The 20,561-nt window shown below is 32.6% G+C and overlaps 3 protein-coding genes across 4 annotated transcripts; 1 reads left to right on the forward strand and 2 right to left on the reverse strand.

Moving 5' to 3' along the window:
- Positions 1–3,087: 3,087 nt before the first annotated feature.
- On the reverse strand, positions 3,088–9,538 carry LOC111366630. The gene is made up of 9 exons (XM_022987345.1): positions 9,445–9,538; positions 9,199–9,317; positions 8,804–8,892; positions 5,497–6,132; positions 5,341–5,408; positions 4,892–5,255; positions 4,496–4,734; positions 3,559–4,441; positions 3,088–3,463 (listed from the first exon to the last, which is right to left on the reverse strand). Exons 1-9 carry the CDS (start codon positions 9,536–9,538, stop codon positions 3,088–3,090), a joined length of 2,868 nt encoding a protein of 955 aa, XP_022843113.1.
- Positions 9,539–15,705: 6,167 nt separating this feature from the next.
- LOC111367240 lies at positions 15,706–17,770 on the forward strand. Its single transcript, XM_022988003.1, has 4 exons — positions 15,706–15,871; positions 15,998–16,070; positions 16,655–16,720; positions 17,406–17,770. The coding sequence occupies exons 1-4, from the start codon at positions 15,840–15,842 to the stop codon at positions 17,490–17,492; spliced, it is 258 nt and encodes an 85-aa protein (XP_022843771.1). The 5' UTR covers positions 15,706–15,839; the 3' UTR covers positions 17,493–17,770.
- A 276-nt stretch (positions 17,771–18,046) lies between these two features.
- Positions 18,047–19,869, reverse strand: LOC111367241 (glucan endo-1,3-beta-glucosidase 12-like). Of its 2 annotated transcripts, none has more exons than XM_022988005.1 (3): positions 19,667–19,869; positions 18,433–19,554; positions 18,047–18,308 (listed from the first exon to the last, which is right to left on the reverse strand). In XM_022988005.1, exons 1-3 carry the CDS (start codon positions 19,710–19,712, stop codon positions 18,277–18,279), a joined length of 1,200 nt encoding a protein of 399 aa, XP_022843773.1. In that variant the 5' UTR covers positions 19,713–19,869; the 3' UTR covers positions 18,047–18,276. The 2 variants fall into 2 exon arrangements, with proteins under 2 accessions (XP_022843773.1, XP_022843772.1); XM_022988004.1 differs by having other exon boundaries at positions 18,433–19,560.
- Between the last annotated feature and the right edge of the window lie 692 nt (positions 19,870–20,561).

Consider the following 20,561-nt stretch of genomic DNA (forward strand, 5'->3'; position numbering starts at 1 on the left):
ACATCTTCGCACAGCAAGTCAGCACCAAATTCCTGTGAAAGTTGAAAATGGGAGTTTCTTACATTTTGTTAATACTCGAGTGTGGAAGAAAGAAAAAATTGTTTATAATTGTGTGGGTAAGACACACCACATATTTTCTGTGGGCACACCCCACACATTTGTATGTGTGTGTATATATATATGTGGGTGATTTTTTATTTCTTTTGTTGTTAATGATATAGTTTAATAATAGTTTCATAGCTATACTAATTTTCAATTTTATGATTAGTTTTCATTAAGTATTATTGTTTTGTTAGTTGTTTATCAACGTGAGTTTCAACTTATCATCTTAAAAAGTTTTAAGTTTGACAACTATATATAAGAAATAATGTCACTTACAAAATAAGTTTCTGTAGGTATAGATTACTTGGATGAAAATAAATCTAAATAGAAGACAAAAATAAATACAAGATTTATCAACAAAGCTTGCAACAATAATTGATGTTATCTAGCACCCATAAAGCAAACCAAACACCCTGATGTGTATATCATTTCTAATCTAGACAGTTTAAACACTACATGATTTAAAAGAAGAGAATAATTGTTGCAAAAAACTTCTCAAATATCTCAATCATTATCCACTCATTTTTTTTCTTTTAGTGCAGAAGAACTTGTGTTATTTAATAATAGTTTCATAGCTATACTAATTTTCAATTTTATGATTAGTTTTCATTAAGTATTATTGTTTTGTTAGTTGTTTATAAACGTGAGTTTCAACTTACCATCTTAAAAAGTTTTAAGTTTGACAACTATATATAAGAAATAATGTCACTTACAAAATAAGTTTCTGTAGGTATAGATTACTTGGATGAAAATAAATCTAAATAGAAGACAAAAATAAATACAAGATTTATCAACAAAGCTTGCAACAATAATTGATGTTATCTAGCACCCATAAAGCAAACCAAACACCCTGATGTGTATATCATTTCTAATCTAGACAGTTTAAACACTACATGATTTAAAAGAAGAGAATAATTGTTGCAAAAAACTTCTCAAATATCTCAATCATTATCCACTCATTTTTTTTCTTTTAGTGCAGAAGAACTTGTGTTATTTATGTTTCCATCACAAGTTATCTTTAAATCTGAAGACTTGAAAACTTGGTTTGCCTCAGGTAACCAATTTTTGAAAAGAGTGTGCTCCAATAATTTTCCTATGCACCAACATTTCCTTAACTTTCTTCACATAAATTTGAATATCCATATACTGCATAAATTAAATTGATTTAGATACTTTGAAAAAAATGTTTTGAAGTAGAATGTCATTTATAATTTGAATAACAACTTCAAAATGCTAATCAGTTAGAATTCTTACAAAAATGATCCACTCCATTCCATTCATCAACTTCTAGAATAATCTAATATCTGCATTGTAGTTGGAAAAAAAACATTTCATTTAGCATAGTCGACAGAGAAATCACGGACAAAGAAAGAAATTCCAATAAATCGAACATATACCTATAAAGAGGTGCAGTCGTATGAATGTATGAACGAAAGAACCTCCTTGAATATGACATTTTTAGTACATGAGTTGTGCGCATGATTTTCATTGGACGATTTGAGCAGAACTTTAATAGATCTGCTTGTTTTTGCTCTTGACAGTGCTACATATAATTGACCATGGCAGAAAATTGGTTCTGGTAGGTACAAACCCACGAAATCAAGTGTTTAACCCTGTGCTTTATTTATTGTCATTGCAAAGCACGGTCTAATTGGAAATTGAGTCCTTTTAAATGGAATCGCAGTTCGATCAGTTTTAAGAGGTATGAAAGGGATCCGAGATAAGAAAACTTGTTTTTCACGATATTCACCAGTTGTGATTTTAGTAAGAATGACACTTTTCTCAAATTTTCGACAGGTAGGGCATGTTCCATTGCATAACCCCTCGGAAGGATTGATATTTTGTAATAATATTACAGGATAATCCATCTTCAATTTCAACTCATGAGGTGGAATACCATTTGGTGTCAAAGTATTCAAGAAGTCTTCCTGTAGGCTTTGTTCTAATTTCTCAATTGCTTCATCAAAATTATAGTATGTGAAACTTTGACCAGGAATTTGTTTAAACAAAAGTCCATTAATATAGTCAACACATTCATTTGTAGGCGTAAGAATAACACGATTGACCATCGTATATAAATGATCGGCATATGTGTCTATATTGGGAAACACACATTGTATCAATTTTTTTAGAGACGTAATTTCATCTTCGAATGGTAGAACTATACTATTTGGTAGCTTAATACAGTTGCAAGTATGTTCTTGTTTTGTTCCACCTCCAATTCGAAGTATGTATTCACAAAAAATAAGATCATACTTCGTTCTCATATTTTCAACCAGTGCTAAGTGTACAAAAGAAGGCCACAAATACGAGTAAATCATGCTAGCCTTTATTATGTCTTCTTTGTTTCCCTTAGGTACAACTAGTAGAGTCTATCTAAAATCTCCTCCTAAAACTATTACTTTTCCACCAAAAGGCAAGTTACAATCAGTGATGTCTCTAAGTATTTTGTCTACAGATTCTACAGTACAACGATTAACCATAGGTGCCTCATCCCAAATTATTAGCCTACACATTTTCAATAAAGTTCCTAATGCCGATTGCTTGCTAATAGAGCAGTTGACTTCACCTACCGTTTCTAGAGGGATTTTAAATCTTGAATGAGCAGTTCGACCTCCGGGCAATAAAGATGCAACCACTCCGGACGATGCAGTTGCTTAAGCTATGAAATGTCGACATCCGACACCAGCCAAGAGTGCCCTATATAAAAAAGTCTTTCCTGTCCCACCCGAACCATCGATAAAAAAAAATTCCACTTGATTCATCTTGTACTTTTTTTATAATTGTATTATATGCAAATTGTTGTTCTTTATTTAACGTCGCTGTACAACTAAAGTTTCTTTCAATATCTAATTTCGTTGTTTCCTCTGCAACCATTCTCATCAATCTTTCATTGTCGTCTATATTTATGTTAAATGACACAATTCCATAATCGTTTATATTTTTACCAAGTGATTCTAAAATAGAACTTATATCCTCTAAAGCTCATACTTCAACAATTTCAGCAGGCATATTTTGATTTATATAATCATCTATCTTATAAGGCTTAAATTTATCCCACAATAACTTATGATTATTTGGATTGCACATTGTAAGAAGCGTAGCAAAAAGACGTCTTAAAGAATAAGACATTTCGTAAATAATAGTTTCAGATAAACATTCTTCACAACGAGTATCTCCGTTTAATAAACCATAGAGAAGCGCAGCTTCACGAAATATACCAACATTTACCCCATTGAAAGTCTTTAAATCATCAAATGATGTTGGACCTCTAATATGATTAAGAAGAAGACGAAGAAAATATCGTTCTCCTTCAGATAAATTTACCGAGACAATTCGTCCTACAACAATTTGCTTCTTTCTAGGTGTCCATGTTTTGTTAGATGCATTCTAAACAAAATGCGTTGGGAAATCTCGATACAAAAGCGTTCGAGCAAATTCATTTATTTTATTTACTCAGAAAAACTATGCTCAGTTAACATAGTTTTTCTCGTATTTTCATTCTCAATAACAGAAGATAAATTGTCCGTATTTTTATAAGTTACACATTGATGATCTTCAATATGAAGTTGTAAATCACAAATAGCTAGATATATTTTCGATAAATTGAAAGCAAAAATCCTCCACATAGCTTCAGGTGGAAATATCCATCTAACAGATTGGTAAGTAGAAATTTCATCAATGTCTTTGTCTATGTTATTTTTGTCGACCAAAAAATTAATAAGATCATGTTCTTTGTATACATATTTGTATAAATATTTAACAGTTTTAATAGAAGAACATACTTCAACATTGATATGACAGTCGAATTTTGTACTTAAATAAGGATTATATGGCACAACCCATTGATTGTCTAACATTTTACCTCTCACTTTAACATAAATACCATTATTACGCCGTCTATACAGTGAGTACAAATTATCTCCAAATATAGTACTATTACAATAATCCTTTGGATATTTATTTTTACAACAACTATTTTTTTCCATGCATGTGTTTTTAGGATTTAGATTTCCATATGGACCATGCATATTGTGCTTTACAATAATTGAAAGAAGATAAGGACGTATATTTTTATCAGAAATTTCACAAGATACTATTTTATCGACTTGTTTAGTGGAAGAAATTTTATGAGCACAGTTAAAAATCAACAACAGATGTGCATGAGGGAGACCTCTTTTTTGAAATTCAATCACGTATATATGAGCTATAATAGAACCAAAAATATTTCTCTTGTATAAATCATTTTTAAGTTCTTCTAATTTTGCTCTAAATACACGTACAATAAGATCCGGTCGATTTTGAACCTTATCATTATGTTTTAATTCTTGCTTAATTTCTGGTCAATTTGGATTACATGTTATAGTTATAAATAAATCTGGTTTTCCATAACGTTGGACAAGAGCCATAACATCTAAGTACCTCCTTAGCATATCTCTAGGTCCACATGTAAAGGATCGTGGTAAAACAACTTTCTTTCCAATTTTGTACCCTCTTGTTTCTCCATTATGTATACTGTCTACGATACCTTGATAAAGTTCAGCACGAATTTGTTTCTGATTACTACGAAAATAATCTAATATGGATGTCTCTATTTTAACATACATATCCACAACATATTGTTGAAAAAGTCTACCAAAGTAAAGCAACACAGACTTATTAGAAGGTCTAATTTGTAACTTATACGAATGGTACTCACGACATGATACCTGAGATCATTTCTTCTTCGTATCCTTCAGCACTACATAAGCGAGAATGAATAAAGTTTTATATTTACTTTCAATATTACATTTGTAAAACTATAATAGACACAAGAAAGTATATAAGCGAACCTGCAGCCTCTTTTTCAATAATTTGAGCCGCCGAATTTTTTACATTAGGATCAGCAACATTGTCCACAAACTGTGCAATTTGAGAAGATATTTGTTCGTATCTTAGAATGCCTTCGTGCCAACCACATTCACCAAATGAAAAGGGCAAAGGATATTGTAGAGGAGCATAGCAACCATAATAATAATGAACCCTATGAGAATAACCAGAATGACCATATATAGTAATATCACGAACACAAATATTTGCATTTTCATCATCCTCAACCCATATAGCAGCCACTTGAGATGCCGACGGAGTATTAAAGACTCTTTGATCGAGTCCTGGGTGTCATCTTATTTGAATTTTATGCTCATGCAGATCAGTTATATTGCTTAAAAACCTAAAAAAATTACTATACGGATTTACCTTCAATATTTCGATTAGAAGAAATAAAATAGATTCTACCAGGTGTTCTGAAGTTTTCATACGGTTTTCTAGTTCATTAGCTGTATCATAAAAATATAATTGCATATAACAAGGTGTATTATTATCCGGCATAAGCTGATTTACATAATGATATACTTGTCCCGAAACTCTAAATGTGTAGATACTTTGTATGTTTTAATAAGTTCTTTATCGTACGTTACACCAAATGAAGTGAACGCAAAGTAGTTATTATATGAACGTGCATATTTTTTAAATTCCATAGATACAGGCTTTTTAGACGTAAATAGAGTATACAATTCATCCGGTGAATCGGGCATAAAAAGTTTCACATTTCCATCAAAACAACAAAAACTTTTAGTCTCTCTATACAATTTTCGTGCACCACAATGCTTACAATAAGCACAAGTTGGTAATACATATGCAGTTGCTTGTACACTTAACAAATTAGAACTTCCATGTAATTTAGAATAAAAAATATTTATCATTTCTTCATTTGAAGTAGATGCCTCAGAATGTATTATATATTCATGAACATAATCAACTTTAGAAGTATTATTTGTAGATAACATACGATTATTTATTCTTTTACGATAATCAATACTTACAGTTTCATTTCGATATCTCCTATCTGTCTGCCTTCGATTTTGTTGTTGCCGAATGAAAGCATTGTATGATTGACTTGTGCTTTGTGACAAAGTTTGAAGATCAAAACGACCAGACTCTACATTCATAGATTTTTCGAAAGAATCCATGAAAACAATGAACTGGCCTCTGATTTCAATAATAGAAGAAATTATGAATTTAATTAAAAATCAACAAATAATGATAATATTGCATTAAACACAGTATCAACTAAATTGACCGAACTCAGATGCATATTAGGAAACATTCCGTAAATCAACAATCCTCTTCGAAAATACACGTAAAAAAAGAACTATAAACCGTACTAACTGGACGATAACAATCAAACATTCCTATACAAAACTGTTGTAATCTTCATTAAACATAAACAACAATGATCGAAAAACTTAAACTTCTCATGTAGATAACAATAAAGAAAGAAATACGTAGTCAAGTAGTATACACAAAACAAAAAAATTATGTTACATTACTTAAACCTGAAAAAAAAATAGTAAGAAATAAATACATATGAAAGAAAAAAAAAAGAAAAAAATAAAACCTTCCTAGCTATATCCAACAAATAAAGAAAAATTTACTTAGATTTTCATGTATATACAGAAAGAATAACATACCGCACATTACGTAGAAAAATATGAGCGAAACTAAATTTTCATCTGTAGACAGAATAAATAAAAAAACACAAACAAAAACTAAAATTTTCAAAGACATACCCAAACAGAATTGTTACAAATTCCATGATTTTCTTCTCCAAGATCGAGATGACGACTACATGAATTTTTTTCGTACAGAAAGAAAGAAGAATATCGAAAGTTTTAAATATGAAAAGTTCTTTCGTAGACGGAAGTTTGAATTTTTTGGAGACAAATCAATCCAATTGAAGGAAGGAAAGAGACTGAATAACTTGAGAAAGTGATAAATAGTACATTATTTTATATATTTTTTATATCTTTTCTTATTTATTATATTAAATGAAAAAGACAAACCATTTGAACCAAACATTTCAAACCAATTCAATGTGAAAACGTACGTGACAAAAATACCATTCTGAGTTTTTTTTTTTAACAAAAAGCTATACAATTTCCACCAATCCACCGGAAAAGAAGTAAAAAAATATAATAAATACAAATAATTAAATTGAAATCATTTTAATTTGCAATTTAGAAAAAAAAAACGAAAAAATTTATACTTGTAAGTAACTTGGAGCAAATTTTCTACTCGTAAGTAACTATTTACATTTTACAAATATATACTTAAAAATCGAAGTTCATATTTTTCACTTATAAATAGCTTTTACAATTACATTTTTAAAAAAAATCGAAGTTACAATTACAATTTTTTTTTAACTCTGATCTGAAATAATTTTTACCACTTTTTTTTTTTTTTTACCTACTACTATAACAGTAAGTAACTCTTTACATTTTAGATTCTAAATCTCTTATAAATAATTGCAAAAGCTACTAATATATATATAAAAAAAATGTTAACTTAAAATTTGTTAAGTATAAATATTTAGATATATTTAGTTTATTAAATTAAATATTAATAAAAAGATTACACCATAAGTAAAAAAATCAGCTAAAGTTATTTAAAAGTAATAAAAAAATTGTAATGGTAAATGTTATTTATAGGTAAAAAATATTAACTTTCATATTTGTAAGTAAATATTTAAATATATTTAATTGTTTAAAATTAAATATTAATAAAAGAATTTACAACAAATAAAAGTAAAAAAAAAAACGGGCATTAGACCGAACTTTGGTACATGCACGGAGGCAAAGAAGCTCCGTGCACGGACCTTCCAATCCTCCGTGCACGGAGGTTTATTACATGTTGCCTATTTTTTATTTTTTTTAAACTTATATTTTTGTGTTCATTTTCAAACTCATTACGGGATATCAAATGAAGTCGAAATATTATATTCTTAATATCATATTGAAGTACTCGCGACATATTATTGCACGTCGTTAACGGGTCGTGAAACGGCTAATCGTAGTAAATGTTACGGGATGTCAAAATAGGCATTTTCAAATTATATTTCGAAATTTTCGATAACAAGCTAACTCTAAAAATTTATCGACCATTATACGATAGTCGAATCGATAAATATTTTACATTCTCTCGAAACGCATTTCAAGAAATATATTATAGACACATCGAATGATGTAAATTAATATTGAAAATAGTTAAATGGACATTAAACGTATGTGTTAAAAAATGTGTATAAATCGTTTTTCTTCAAAAGATTAATTATTTTATTATTATTTATTATTTTTTCGCAACAATTTTCTCAATACATCATTTTGCTCAAGAAAAATTATGTGTTATGATGTAATTTTTTTCTCCATACACGAAGTGAATATGTTTTTTTTTTTTTAACATTTTATTTACAATACTTTTGTTTATTAATATGATTTTCAAAATTTAAATATATAAGATATGGTTGATAGTTAATAGCATGAGAATTATGAGAAAGAGCATGATGTGTCGGATTCAAAGTAAGGGAGAAATATTACAGTGGATAATAGCATGTGACAAAATTCCTACAGTATTTTAGAATAGCATATTTCCTATTGCCAGACCAGTTAAGTGTGAAAACGAGTGTGACAAAAATGAACAGTAAACCCTTATTCTCTCTTTTATGGTAGTGTAGAAAATGGAGCAGTTACAATAATTTCTCTTTTCCTCTCACTACCTATTAGTGCACTCTTTATTTCTATGACTCTCCCTTTCTCTCGCTCTATTTTTCATTCATACTCTCTGCTCTCAAACACAATGCACCATCCCTTTTTTATAGAGGTACAAGTTGGTGGTGACAATTCTACATCCCCGTAGCTTTAGTAATAACATAATAGTACACATGACTCCTAGCATATAAACTATAAAACAAAACTGCACGTAGGTAAATTAAGAACAATGGTGCACTAACTAGAAAAATTTGGAACTTAAAAGTTGGTGGTGGTCTTCATTTCTCCCCTTTAACACCGACTTTTCATTTTAACTCTTCTTTTTTGTTACATCCAACTTTGCCTCGATGAATTTTGAAGTGTTCAATCATTTAGTCAACACATCCGCTACTTTAAATATGTCTGACTCTTTCGTACTTTTCTCTCCATCAATTTCTAGTTAAGCATGCTTTATTAATTATTTCTCATCTCTACTTGACCTTCTTCTTTTTTATTGTAAATTTGTACATACCTTAATCTCTTGTTGTAAATTATGTTGATCCTCATCTAGTATTTTCAGATCCAAATCATTTTTTCCTAGACTCTGTATCGCTTTTATAAACTCTTCTTTATCATTTGATACGTGTAGATCTTTAGATTCATCAGGGCTTCATTGTTGTGCTTCTGTAATTTTCTCTTGCAATTTGTATTTTGTTTCCTTTAAATCTTGTAGCTCCATCCTCTGTTGTGTCTTCCAAGAATATGATTCTTCAAGCACCTCTTTCAAGATTGTTAATTCCTCCTCTGCGAAGTCCGCCAAAAAGATTCTTCACAAACCATGACGTTCTCTTCCAAGTCATCGATCCAATCATCTTTGCAATCCAATTGTTCAAGAAGGACCATCACTAACATTGATTTGTTCTTTAAACTTGAATTAAATTTCTTTTCTCGAGCATGCTCAATTATTGTCATGGATGCCTCAGCCTCCCATTCTTCTTCACTATTATATTTCTTTTGCTCGTTGAAAGTTGCTGGTCTTTTCTTCAATTGATAATTTCTAGCATAATGGTCTTGTTTTCCACATACAAAGCACAAGCCATTAATTTGTTGATATTTATGACATCTCTTGTCGCAATTTTGTTGAGCTCCACTTGTCTGATAACTTCCTTCAATTTGTTCTTTAAATTTACTTTCTTTTAATTCTTTATAACTTTGTTGACAAAATTGACCTATTCTTTTATAACTGAATGATGATTCTTCCCCTTCTTTCTTTTTATAGCTGAATAACATGTTATTCAAGAAGAATATATGCTATATATTAGAATGTAATGATGATAAATAAATTATCCTAATTTAATGTGTACTTTTTCTATATTTTTATTTCAGAAATTATTATTGTTGTTGTGGTGGTAATTTAACGCATGTTTTGTGAAACCAATGGTTCAGGTTGGGCTTATTTTCGGTCTAACTCGAAATCAGAACCAACTTAGTCAGTTTGGATTAATTTTAGCTCAACTCGATTCGATTTAGTTGTTGAAATCGAACCAAACAAAACCAAATCATAACATATTGATTTTGTTTGGTTAGTCGGTTTTGACATTGGTCCAAATTAAAAATAAATAAAAATTGTCTACCTATTTTGAGTTAAAAAAATTTGGTTGCCTATACATATATACATTTTTGCTTCATAGTACGTATCAATAATAAATATAATGTAAATGATAAACGGTTGATTTTCCGAAAATCATCGTGTATAAGCTATATTTACCAACTACGAACTAACAATTACACAAAATAAAAAGTAAGGCTACAATCTGAATAGCCTAGAGTTTTTAACAAAAATTATTCTCCTTTTATTCTTTTTGGAATTTGTAGTTTTGGTAAAAGAAGAGGAGTAGATGGTAAACAGATTATTTGAGAATAAATTATATTTATATTTTTTATGTTATATTTTTTAAGTTTAAAAATATGAATTTCAAAATGAAAATAAAATGTATTAGTTGGTTGAATCGATTAATTGATGGGTTGATTGCTTAAACTACAACCAACTCGACCCAACTTTTTAGTGGGTAAAATAAATCGAACCAAATCGATTTTTCGGTTCAAATAAGTCCAAACCAACCCCACTTATTTGATTTGGTGGATTTGATCAATTTTTCAATTTTTTTCCTGCCCCTAAATGTGATTATGTATTCTTAAGACAAAATTACACCACACACCTTTTTTATATTAATATAATTAAATATTACAGTACATCTTTTTTATTTCTATTAATACTATAATATAAAAGTAAAAGTAATATTTGACAAATCAATTCACACATAAAATTAAGTGAAAATTTAATAATAGCAGATATTTAGTGATTGCAATTCAAAAATCAGGGCTGAAGTTTTATTATTCACCAATCAGGTATTCCAAACCCTAATTATTTCATTCTAGTCTCTCTCTTCTCACTCTCTCAACGACTATCCGCTCCCCCCTATCCCAAATAATTGGTCTCACAAGCTAATATCTAAAGCTATCGTCACAAATCGTCATTGATGACGCCACCTGAAGCCGTTATTGGGAGCGCCATTGATGATGTCCCACCTTTTCTTCTTCTCTCTACTGCAACCAAGAGAACCACTATGTGCACGAAATCGATAGCCACAGTGATAGACCCAGCACCCGTCTTCTCTTTTTCCTAACCTCTCTTCTCTCTCAACAATAGCGGTGCTGATCCTGGAAGAGAATCTCCGGTGCAACGATGTTACCATCGGAAGAGAACCGTCCGGAGTAGCGACATCCAGTGCTGCGCTCAATGGTGATAACGATGTCGCAAGCAAGCTATGCCCTGCCGTTTGTCTTACACACCAATAATCGTTAGTGGTTGTGGTAGTGTGGTGTGGTGAGTTCAGATTTGGTTGGTGGTGGTGAGTGTGTGGAGACGGTGGTGTGGTGGTGGCACTATCGTTGTGCAGTGGTGTTTGACTTGTTTGTGGAGGTGCAAATGTGGTGTGCGGTGGGTTGGTGAGTTCAGATCTGGTTGGTGGTGGTAATGTTGGTGGGCGTTGTGTTGTGTTGTTATTGTTGGTGGTGGCGGTGGCAGTGGTGGTAACGACGGAGGATGGGATGAGTATTTTGTGACCAACTTTTGGTCGATTTGTGGCAAGTATTTGTGATGGATTGGAGTCGATTGTTTGGGTATGTGTGACCAATTATTCGATTCTTTGTGACTAACTATTAAAATATGACCTTAAAACTCGATAATTTGTGACTAAAAAAAATCAGTGACTAACAAATTTGAAAATATTTGATCAATAGATAAACTGTGACCTATAATTTTTTTGATCCGTGACTAATGAAATAAACTGTGATCTATAAAAAAAATTATTTGTGACCTCGAAATAATCTGTGATCAATTAATTCCACAATATGTGACCAATAAATAAGTTGTGACCTATAATTATATACATATGACCAATAATTGTATAACTGTGACATTATTATATTTAATTAATAAATATTTTTAATTAATTAGCTAATACCTAATTTTTGCAGTTTTATACTTAAAACCTGATTTTTGAATTTTTCATACTTAATACATGATTTATAAATTTTTCCCTAAAATTAATCCTTAATTCTGCTCTAGATAACATCCTTTTCTCAATCCTCTTGCAATCTATTCCAAACAATACGACAATTACAATAGTCGTAGTTGCGTATTTACTAGCTTCACTGTCATTTGTCAAAACTGCCCCATATGAGGATTTTCTTCTTCATGAGTTTCGAATCGAATCTAGGTAAGAATTCAATTTCTCGAATAGGGTAAGAAATTTTTTCTTCACTGTCGTTCGTTAAAACTTTATATGTGATTTTCTCCTGTTATACTTAAGGGAAAATCCATAACTAAGAGGTTAAGTATTACACATTTCAAAACGAAGAACCAAAGTTTCGAAATTCAAAAATCGGATTTTTTTAAAAATTTAGTTATGATTTAATTAATTAATTATATATTTATTAATTTAATTTATTAAAGTCATAGGTTTATACAATTCGGTCACAAATTAACGATTTAGTTAATCATATATTATTTTTCAATCACTAATAAAAAATTTTATAGATCACAAATTATTTCACGATCACAGATCAAAATTTTCACAGGTCAAAATTTGTTCATCAGTCACAATTCAAAAAAATTATAAATCGCAATTTATTTATCAGCCATAAATCATAAATTTTATAATTTTTAATTTATTATACAATAAAAAATTATCAAATTATTTGTCACAAATTAACAAAATTTTAAGTCATATATTTTTTTTGTCACAATTTATCTATATATTGGTCACAATCGATGAAATAATCTATGAGCAGCAACCAATTCTTGTGGCTACCACCTCATCATTGCCTCCCGTCGCACCTCCTCCAACACTGTCGCCCAGCAATGCCACCATCGCTGCATGTTCGCAGCACTGCTACACCATCGCGGCACTATCACCACCAACAAACTACCATTTTTTACTTCAAACCCACTTGTACCCCACCACCAACAAACCACCATTTTTAACTACAAAATCACCACCAATGTCAACGTCAACACCAACACCACCACCAACATCACCTTTACCACCACCCACACTGCCACCACCATCTTACTATCAACATCACGACCAACAAAAAGAGCATTAGCACCTGTACTAAAAATGACCACCACCATCTCAATTGCACCACAACTACTATACCCACCAAAAAAATTTCCAAACTAGTTGTCATCGCCACTGCTGCATCACCATTGACTTATCAAATCCACTATAGACTGAGTCCACAATCAACGCTAATGCTAGTCGTGCAACCATGTAGTGTCATTATGCGCTGTGGTAGCGACGCCGCACTGGTTTAAAACCAGATCTAAGAATAAAGTTGGAACTGAGCTGCTTCAAGAAATACTAGAGCCGACTCGCGTAGAGGTACTCCGACTGAGAGGAAGGCAATGGTTTCTGCCGCCAGACGAGGGAAATAAGGAGAGGGAACGTTGAGGAGAAACAAAAGGAGGGAGAATGAGTAAATGTGAGGTGATTTTTAAGGTTTGTATGAAAATTGGGAATTAATTTTATTATTAATATTGAATTAATATCTAATTTTTGTACAAACAAATTTCGTTTTTGAAATTGGATTTTGAAAGATATGGTTAGGTGTGGAAATTACATCTTTACCTACTTTTCAAGATCAATTTTCTAAAATCATAATGAAGGTTTCAAAGTTTAAAAATCAGATATTTTGAATATTAAATATTATAATACAAATTTAATTAACCCTACCTTATTTTCATTTTCGTCTCTCCTTCAATCTCATCGGCTCGCTCCTTTTTTCTTCTTATCAATTCAAGCAGCCAACAATGGAACTGCTCTGACTGACATCACACCAAAAGCGCTTGTTGTTGCAGGACAAACAGCCTGTGGTGCTAGCAGATCTACAAGCAGCGATATCGTCTGCCCCATTCTTCATTTTTTTTAAAATTTTTGAGTCGAGTGTGGTTGGTAGTTTGGTAGAGGTGTGCAGTGTGGTGGTGGTGCAGTGGTGGTAATTGGTGTGTGCAGTGGTAGTGGCGATTTAGTGGTGTGGTATTCAATTCTTTGGGTACGGTGGTGGTAATTGGTGTGTGTGGTGGTGGCGGTTCAGTGATGTGGTATTCAATTATTTGAATCCGATTTTTGTTTGGTGGCTGTGGTGGTGGGGTGATGGTGGTGGTGGTTATTTAATCCCAAATTTGTGTGGTGGAGATGGTGGTTGCGGTGGTGACTGATGGTGATGGTAATGGTGATTGTGGTGGTCGCTGTGGTAATCGATTGTGGTGGTGATTGGTGGTGGAGGCAGTTGTTGTGGTGACTGATGTTGATGTTGGTGGTCGCTGCATGAACGATGGTGGTGGCTTTGGTGGCATTGTTGTGGTGATGAATATGTTGGTGTGTTATGGTGTTGATAGGTTGTCATGAGGTGGTGGTGGCTTTGTTGGCAACAGTGCTCCGTTGTTGTGGTGACAATAATGGTGATAGTAATAATAGATGTGACGATCGTGGCGATGGTCGTCGGAAGAAATGAGGTTGGATGCTTGTGACCAATTATTTGGTTGATTGTGACTAAAAATTGATGAATTTGTAATCTGAGGCCTAAAAATTGTGACTATGACTTACAATTGATTGTGTTATGACTAAACAATTAATCGTGGCCAATCAATCCAACAATTTACAATGAATAGATGAGTTGTGACCAATAAAAATTTTGATTTTGTGATCAATGAATAATCTGTGACCTATAAAATTTTTGATTCGTGACCAAAAAATAATGTGACCTATAAAAAATTTTATTTGTGAATCGAGAAATAAGTTCTGAACAATAAATTGATAAGTTGTGATTAAAAATTAATCCATGATTTATTAATTTTTTGATTTATGATTGATGAACAAATTGTGACCTATAAATTTTTTTAATTGTGGTCGTAAAATAATTTTTGACATAAAATTTCTCATTTGTGACCAGAAAATAATAAGTGACGAACTAAATCGTTAATTTGTTGTCAAATTGTACAGATCTCTGACCCAAATTTATTTAATTGATAAAATTATTAATTAATTAAATAAATCATAAATAATTTTTAATAAAATCTAATTTTCGAAGTTTGAAACTTATTTTCTTGATTTTGAAATGTGTCATACCTAAACTCTTACTTATGAAATTTTTCCTTTCCACTATTCTTAATATATTGTAGCCCCCGTTTGGCCCCCATTTTGGAAAATAAAAATGGATGGAATATTGTTTTTTGAAAAATGAGTGGTTAAAAAAGAAAGAAAAATTTTCGATTTACGTATAATATTATTTTATGAAAATTTGTGTGGTAAAAAATAGGAGAAATAAAAATGAAATATAATTTAATTAGTACCAAACACGGGTAGTTACATTAGCTAAATCTCGTCTTTAATTTGTTCAAGCCCATTTTTTCAGTTGGGTTGACTGAAACGAAAACTTGGGTCAAATTATCTTTTTCTACTTCCTGCAATAGGCCCATATACTCAGCCCTTTTCTTCCGCCTCCTTCAATTGCCTATTTGATTCCTTTCAGTTCAACCATAATTCTGCCTAAAACATCTTCGGAATATATTTTTCTAGAATTAAGATCAATCTAGGACGGTTCTTAATGGATCCTAAATACACAGGAGATATGCTCAAGTAAATCTTCTATTTCCCACCCTTTTTATCTGTATGTATAATTGTGTGTAACAGACTCGTACTTCATATAATTAAACGCAGTATGTGGTAAATTTGATGTGGGTTTCGAATAATGATTGGGTGCAGGCATTTGGAGAAGCAAAACGAGCTTCTCATGGATGCATACAGGTCTATGTCCCATGAACTGCACAGGCTCCAGGTTTCCTTTCGAGCACACTGTTCTTGTTTACAGTGCGTTTTGTTTGATTTTCCCGTGAATATTAGGTGGCATAGAATTGGAGTCCCACAAATTCATGAAAACTAAATTTGTATTTGTAAGGAATTGATTGGAATTTTTATGGTTTTCATGCCCTAAACTTAGGGGTATTGAGTGGGGTGAGGCGCGAGCCTAGTAGCGATTGCCTAATGAGTTCACTAGCTCGTGAGTTTATTGGCTTGTGGATGACCTGGCTCGCCATAATGAGTAAAATATGTAATTTCAATTTTTTTAAAAGGGCTGCGAGCCGAGCCACACTTTGGTTGAGCGAGTTTACTCATCCCATTTAACACCCCTACTTAAATTCATGCTGCCAAGCTTACATTAAGCTTTTCATTTCCCCCTTTTATCAATTTGGCATTAGTACTATATTTGGTAGGGGGAAAAAAAAAGGGCTGCAATTATGTTCGTAGTTGAGTTGGCTTGTCTTGTGACGTGTCCCAAACATGTGCTAAGTTTATTGCTGTTGATCTGTATTGTTCTCACGCTTGAAGATATGGGGAGCTTAATTATTGTGTGAATTGCAGGTAGAGGAAGAAATGCTTATGCGCAAATATTACGAGCTCATGGTGGCTCAAAGATCAACTCAGAAAGTGCGTTACCTCTCCCTCGTTCTACTGATATTACATATTTACCATGTGATTGGAGTACAAGTATTGTTTTCCTAGATGTATAAAAAGCTACTATATTTCATGTCTCTTCTACAAAAATTTTCGATTAACCCTTGAGAAATTAAATGCAAATGATCATGGTGTCATTTTTGGCCACACACGACTTACAATTAATGAGACATGGCATAATCAATAAAAAGCTCACATAACACACAACTTGATGTTCATTTAGATAAATAATTGTGTGAATACCAGCAATGATAAAGATAGTTAAGTTTATAGGCTTAAACTACACCTCCATTCTATGAGTAGTGCTGCAATGTTTGGGAGTTGTTTATAATCGGTTTAAATTATAAATAGACAGAATTTAGTGGTGGGTTGGTGGATAGTACTAATAAGTCTCACAAAATGAGTGGATAAAAAAATGATTTGATCGATTGTAAACAGTTAATCACAACTCACGTATAGAGTCCAATGTTCAGTTATTTTGTTCTGGATTGTAATTGCAATCTATAGCGGTGGTGCTATAGTGTTGGTTTAATTCTTGGTTATTCACTTATTCAGACCTTTTTACATTAGCACATAAATTCAATACTCGTAGTCAGTTGTCTTCTTAATTTAAGTTTGGAATAGAAGCATATTTGTGTGTTTTTATGCTCCTTTGTAGAATGAAGGAAGCTCCAATGTAAGAAATGACAAGGCCGATGATGATCAAGCTGGAGCATTAGTTTGTGCAAGTAACGAAGAACCCTGAATATAATGGTCAGATATCATGTTTGGTTGGTTCTTCAACTAGTCATTTTGATTCGCTGAGTCCGAAGCTATAGTTTTGCCCCTGATGTGTTGCAATTTGCATTCACGTTGATCAATCTTGATAGCTGTTCCTAGATTCTTAGAACTGAGAAGTAGAGTGATCAGAATTATTACCCTTGAGAACGTTTACGGTATAAAGAATTCAGTAATGCAATTGGAAATTCTGAAGAATTCAACTGTCATTTTTTGAGTTTATGACTTTATTCCATCATTTTCTCAGTTGTTGCTTTTTGTCCTTTAAATTCACTGTTGAAATTAATTCTCCTTATTTTGATTCCACCATTTGCTCGAATATTGCTTTTTTCCCTTTTGATTCACTGTTAGAAAATTGTTTCTATCATAGCTAAGAAAATTTGCTAACAGTTCCATATTAATGAAGGAAAATGCATATTTTTATTTTAACGTCAAAGTTTCAATGATTAGAGTACCCAAAAAGGAGAAAAATGAGACCTTAGGACTTAGGTATAAGGAGCTATGCTGCTGGGAAAGAGGTCATCGTCAAAGACTTAAGTGCTGTCAACATAGACATAATCATTAAACAACTCAAAACAGAGTTTTTGCTGCTCGTAGAATCCTAAGTTCTTTTACATAACAGGCAACTAAAATACAGATTCACGAATAAAGGGGCTGTCTGAATTAATTCACTTTAAAATCAAAAGCCCCAAAAGCAAAAAAGTAGCCAAAGTAGTCGACATATGGTCCATCTTCAACTTCAACTGATGCCTCTAGACAAGAATGAATCGACAGTGATTATAACCTGCAAAATCCAATATTGCAAATGTATTTCAAATGATATTGAAACAGTAAAAGTCACTATTGAATTATATAAATATTCATGAAAAAAGAATTAAATTCGTCAAATTGGATGAAAAAATGTTTACTGGGATCAGTATTGATGAGCATAGCAGTCCCTCCAAAGCCACAAGAACCACTATTTTTCTTGTTCTTCTGCCAATAACTATTGAAAGCAAAAGAGGCATGTGCTACAATGGTATCAGGGAAATAGCAATGCCCTTGAGGCCTGATAGCTTCACAATTAGCAGCGCCCTCTCCACAGGCATAGTCCAGTGCCTCCTGAAGTGTCTCTGGTGGCACACTAGGCTTTGCCACACACCACAGCCCATTTTGCACCCCTGCTGCTACCGGTGCAGCAGCTGAACCGGCATCACCAGATGGATTACATGGAGGCAAATGGGGCCCAAATGGAGGTGCACTAGGATTGACCATGGGTGGCAGTGAAGGAGCTAAGGGAAGTGTCAATGGTGGGGGCGAGACTTTGCCTATTAGTGGAGGTAAAGGGCTTCCTGCCGCAAAAGCTGGTTCAGAAAAACCAATGGGTGCAGGAGATGGGGATATTTGTTTAGGCCTTGCCGGAAGTGAACCTATTAAACTGCTGTAATCAAAAAATGCGAGTTTTCTGCTAGTGGGTTTCGTATTTCTTGGACTGCTAATTATCACATATATTTTGTTCAGATGAATCCCAAGATTTCTCATTGATTTTGAATGGATTTTAAAGAAACTCATGGTTTCATCATATGAGGTATGAGGATTTGAAGTTGGGTTCACAAAATAGGGAGAGTTTATCTCTTGCAAAATGTTGAGTATAGGTTTGATATAATTTTCAGCCAAATCAACCCGGTAAGTTCCAGATTTGAAGTCCAAACAGTTGGAAGAAAAGGCGGAAGAGACTTTAATATCATTCTGCAAACCCCACCTCGTGAGGGAATAGTGAATGTTCTTGATGGCAGACAGAACCGACATAGTTTCTCGATCATTTTTGCACAACAAATCGTAACCAACAACAATGGAGGTTATATTGGTGGCTGGATAGTGTGATAAAACATGGGCCCGGACCCAAGTTTCAGCCATCAGAACAGTATTTGAAACATTCCTAAGGTACTGGTTTTCCACTTGAACTGCCACAGGAAAACCATTATCAGGTAAATTATGAAGCGCCTGTGCAGTTGAGTCATAGAGCGTTAAGAACTCCACTGTTTCCTGACCTGCAACTACGAAGCAAGAAATTTAAGAAAAACAACAATTATAAGTTATTTAAGTAGAATTGAAAATGGCAGAAAAATGGTTGAAGAGAAGAAAATCTTGATTTTTGCTTACCAGTTGAAGACGAAATGAGAGAGAGAAGAAAAAATAACCAAACCATCTTCAAATCCCACTGGAAAAATGAATATGGGACGAGTTTTAGGGTAAAATCCTCTCCTGTCAGTGCTGTCACTCACTGATTCTCACTTAAGAGTTGAAAAGAACCCTTATGAAGGCGAACATCATGGAGTGCATAGCAAGGTATTAAACACGCAATTGAACTGTGCTTAAATGTAAGCCCTCATATCCATTATTTTTAAAGAGTAATGCTATTCGTAGTCGCTCACTGCGATAATCGTTCTACGTGACATACACATGACAGATGATTATTTGATATATTAATGTGGTAGTTTTTTTATTCATTAATGTATCAAATAACCACCTACCATGTATATGCCACGTAGGGCAACTGTCGCAGTGAACGACTAGAAATAGCATTATTCATTTTTAAAATATACTTTTCTTTTCTTTTTAACTACACATTTTTAATAAAATAATATTATAATCAAATGAAAAACTTTTCTTTATTTTTTAATTATACATTCTCCCTCAATTTAAAATTCAAAAATGCATTTTTAGTAACGATGAGGTTCAAACAGGCTTGTTTGGCACAATCAAAAGTCTTTATAAGTTGAGGAAATTGCCTCCCGGGACATAGTCCAATAGTGCAAAGGACAAGAGTGAGGTTATCTCACGCCTTATTGGCAGCCGCTGTATGAGGATTCGATTTCTAAAACATAAAATTGGACTTGTAGGCATAGTGTACAGGCAGCTTTTGTTTCTTGGCCTGTTGGAGCACATCTCGCGATTTACCTCCCTCACAAACCTCTAGCAGCGGGGCAGTGAGAACCCTCAAGATTGGGGTTCAACCTTTTTTTTTTTTTTTTTTTTTTTTTTTTTTTTTTTTTTT

The sequence above is a fragment of the Olea europaea genome, chromosome 18, assembly GCF_002742605.1.
Source record: "Olea europaea var. sylvestris chromosome 18, O_europaea_v1, whole genome shotgun sequence".
Taxonomy (NCBI): Eukaryota; Viridiplantae; Streptophyta; class Magnoliopsida; order Lamiales; family Oleaceae; genus Olea; species Olea europaea.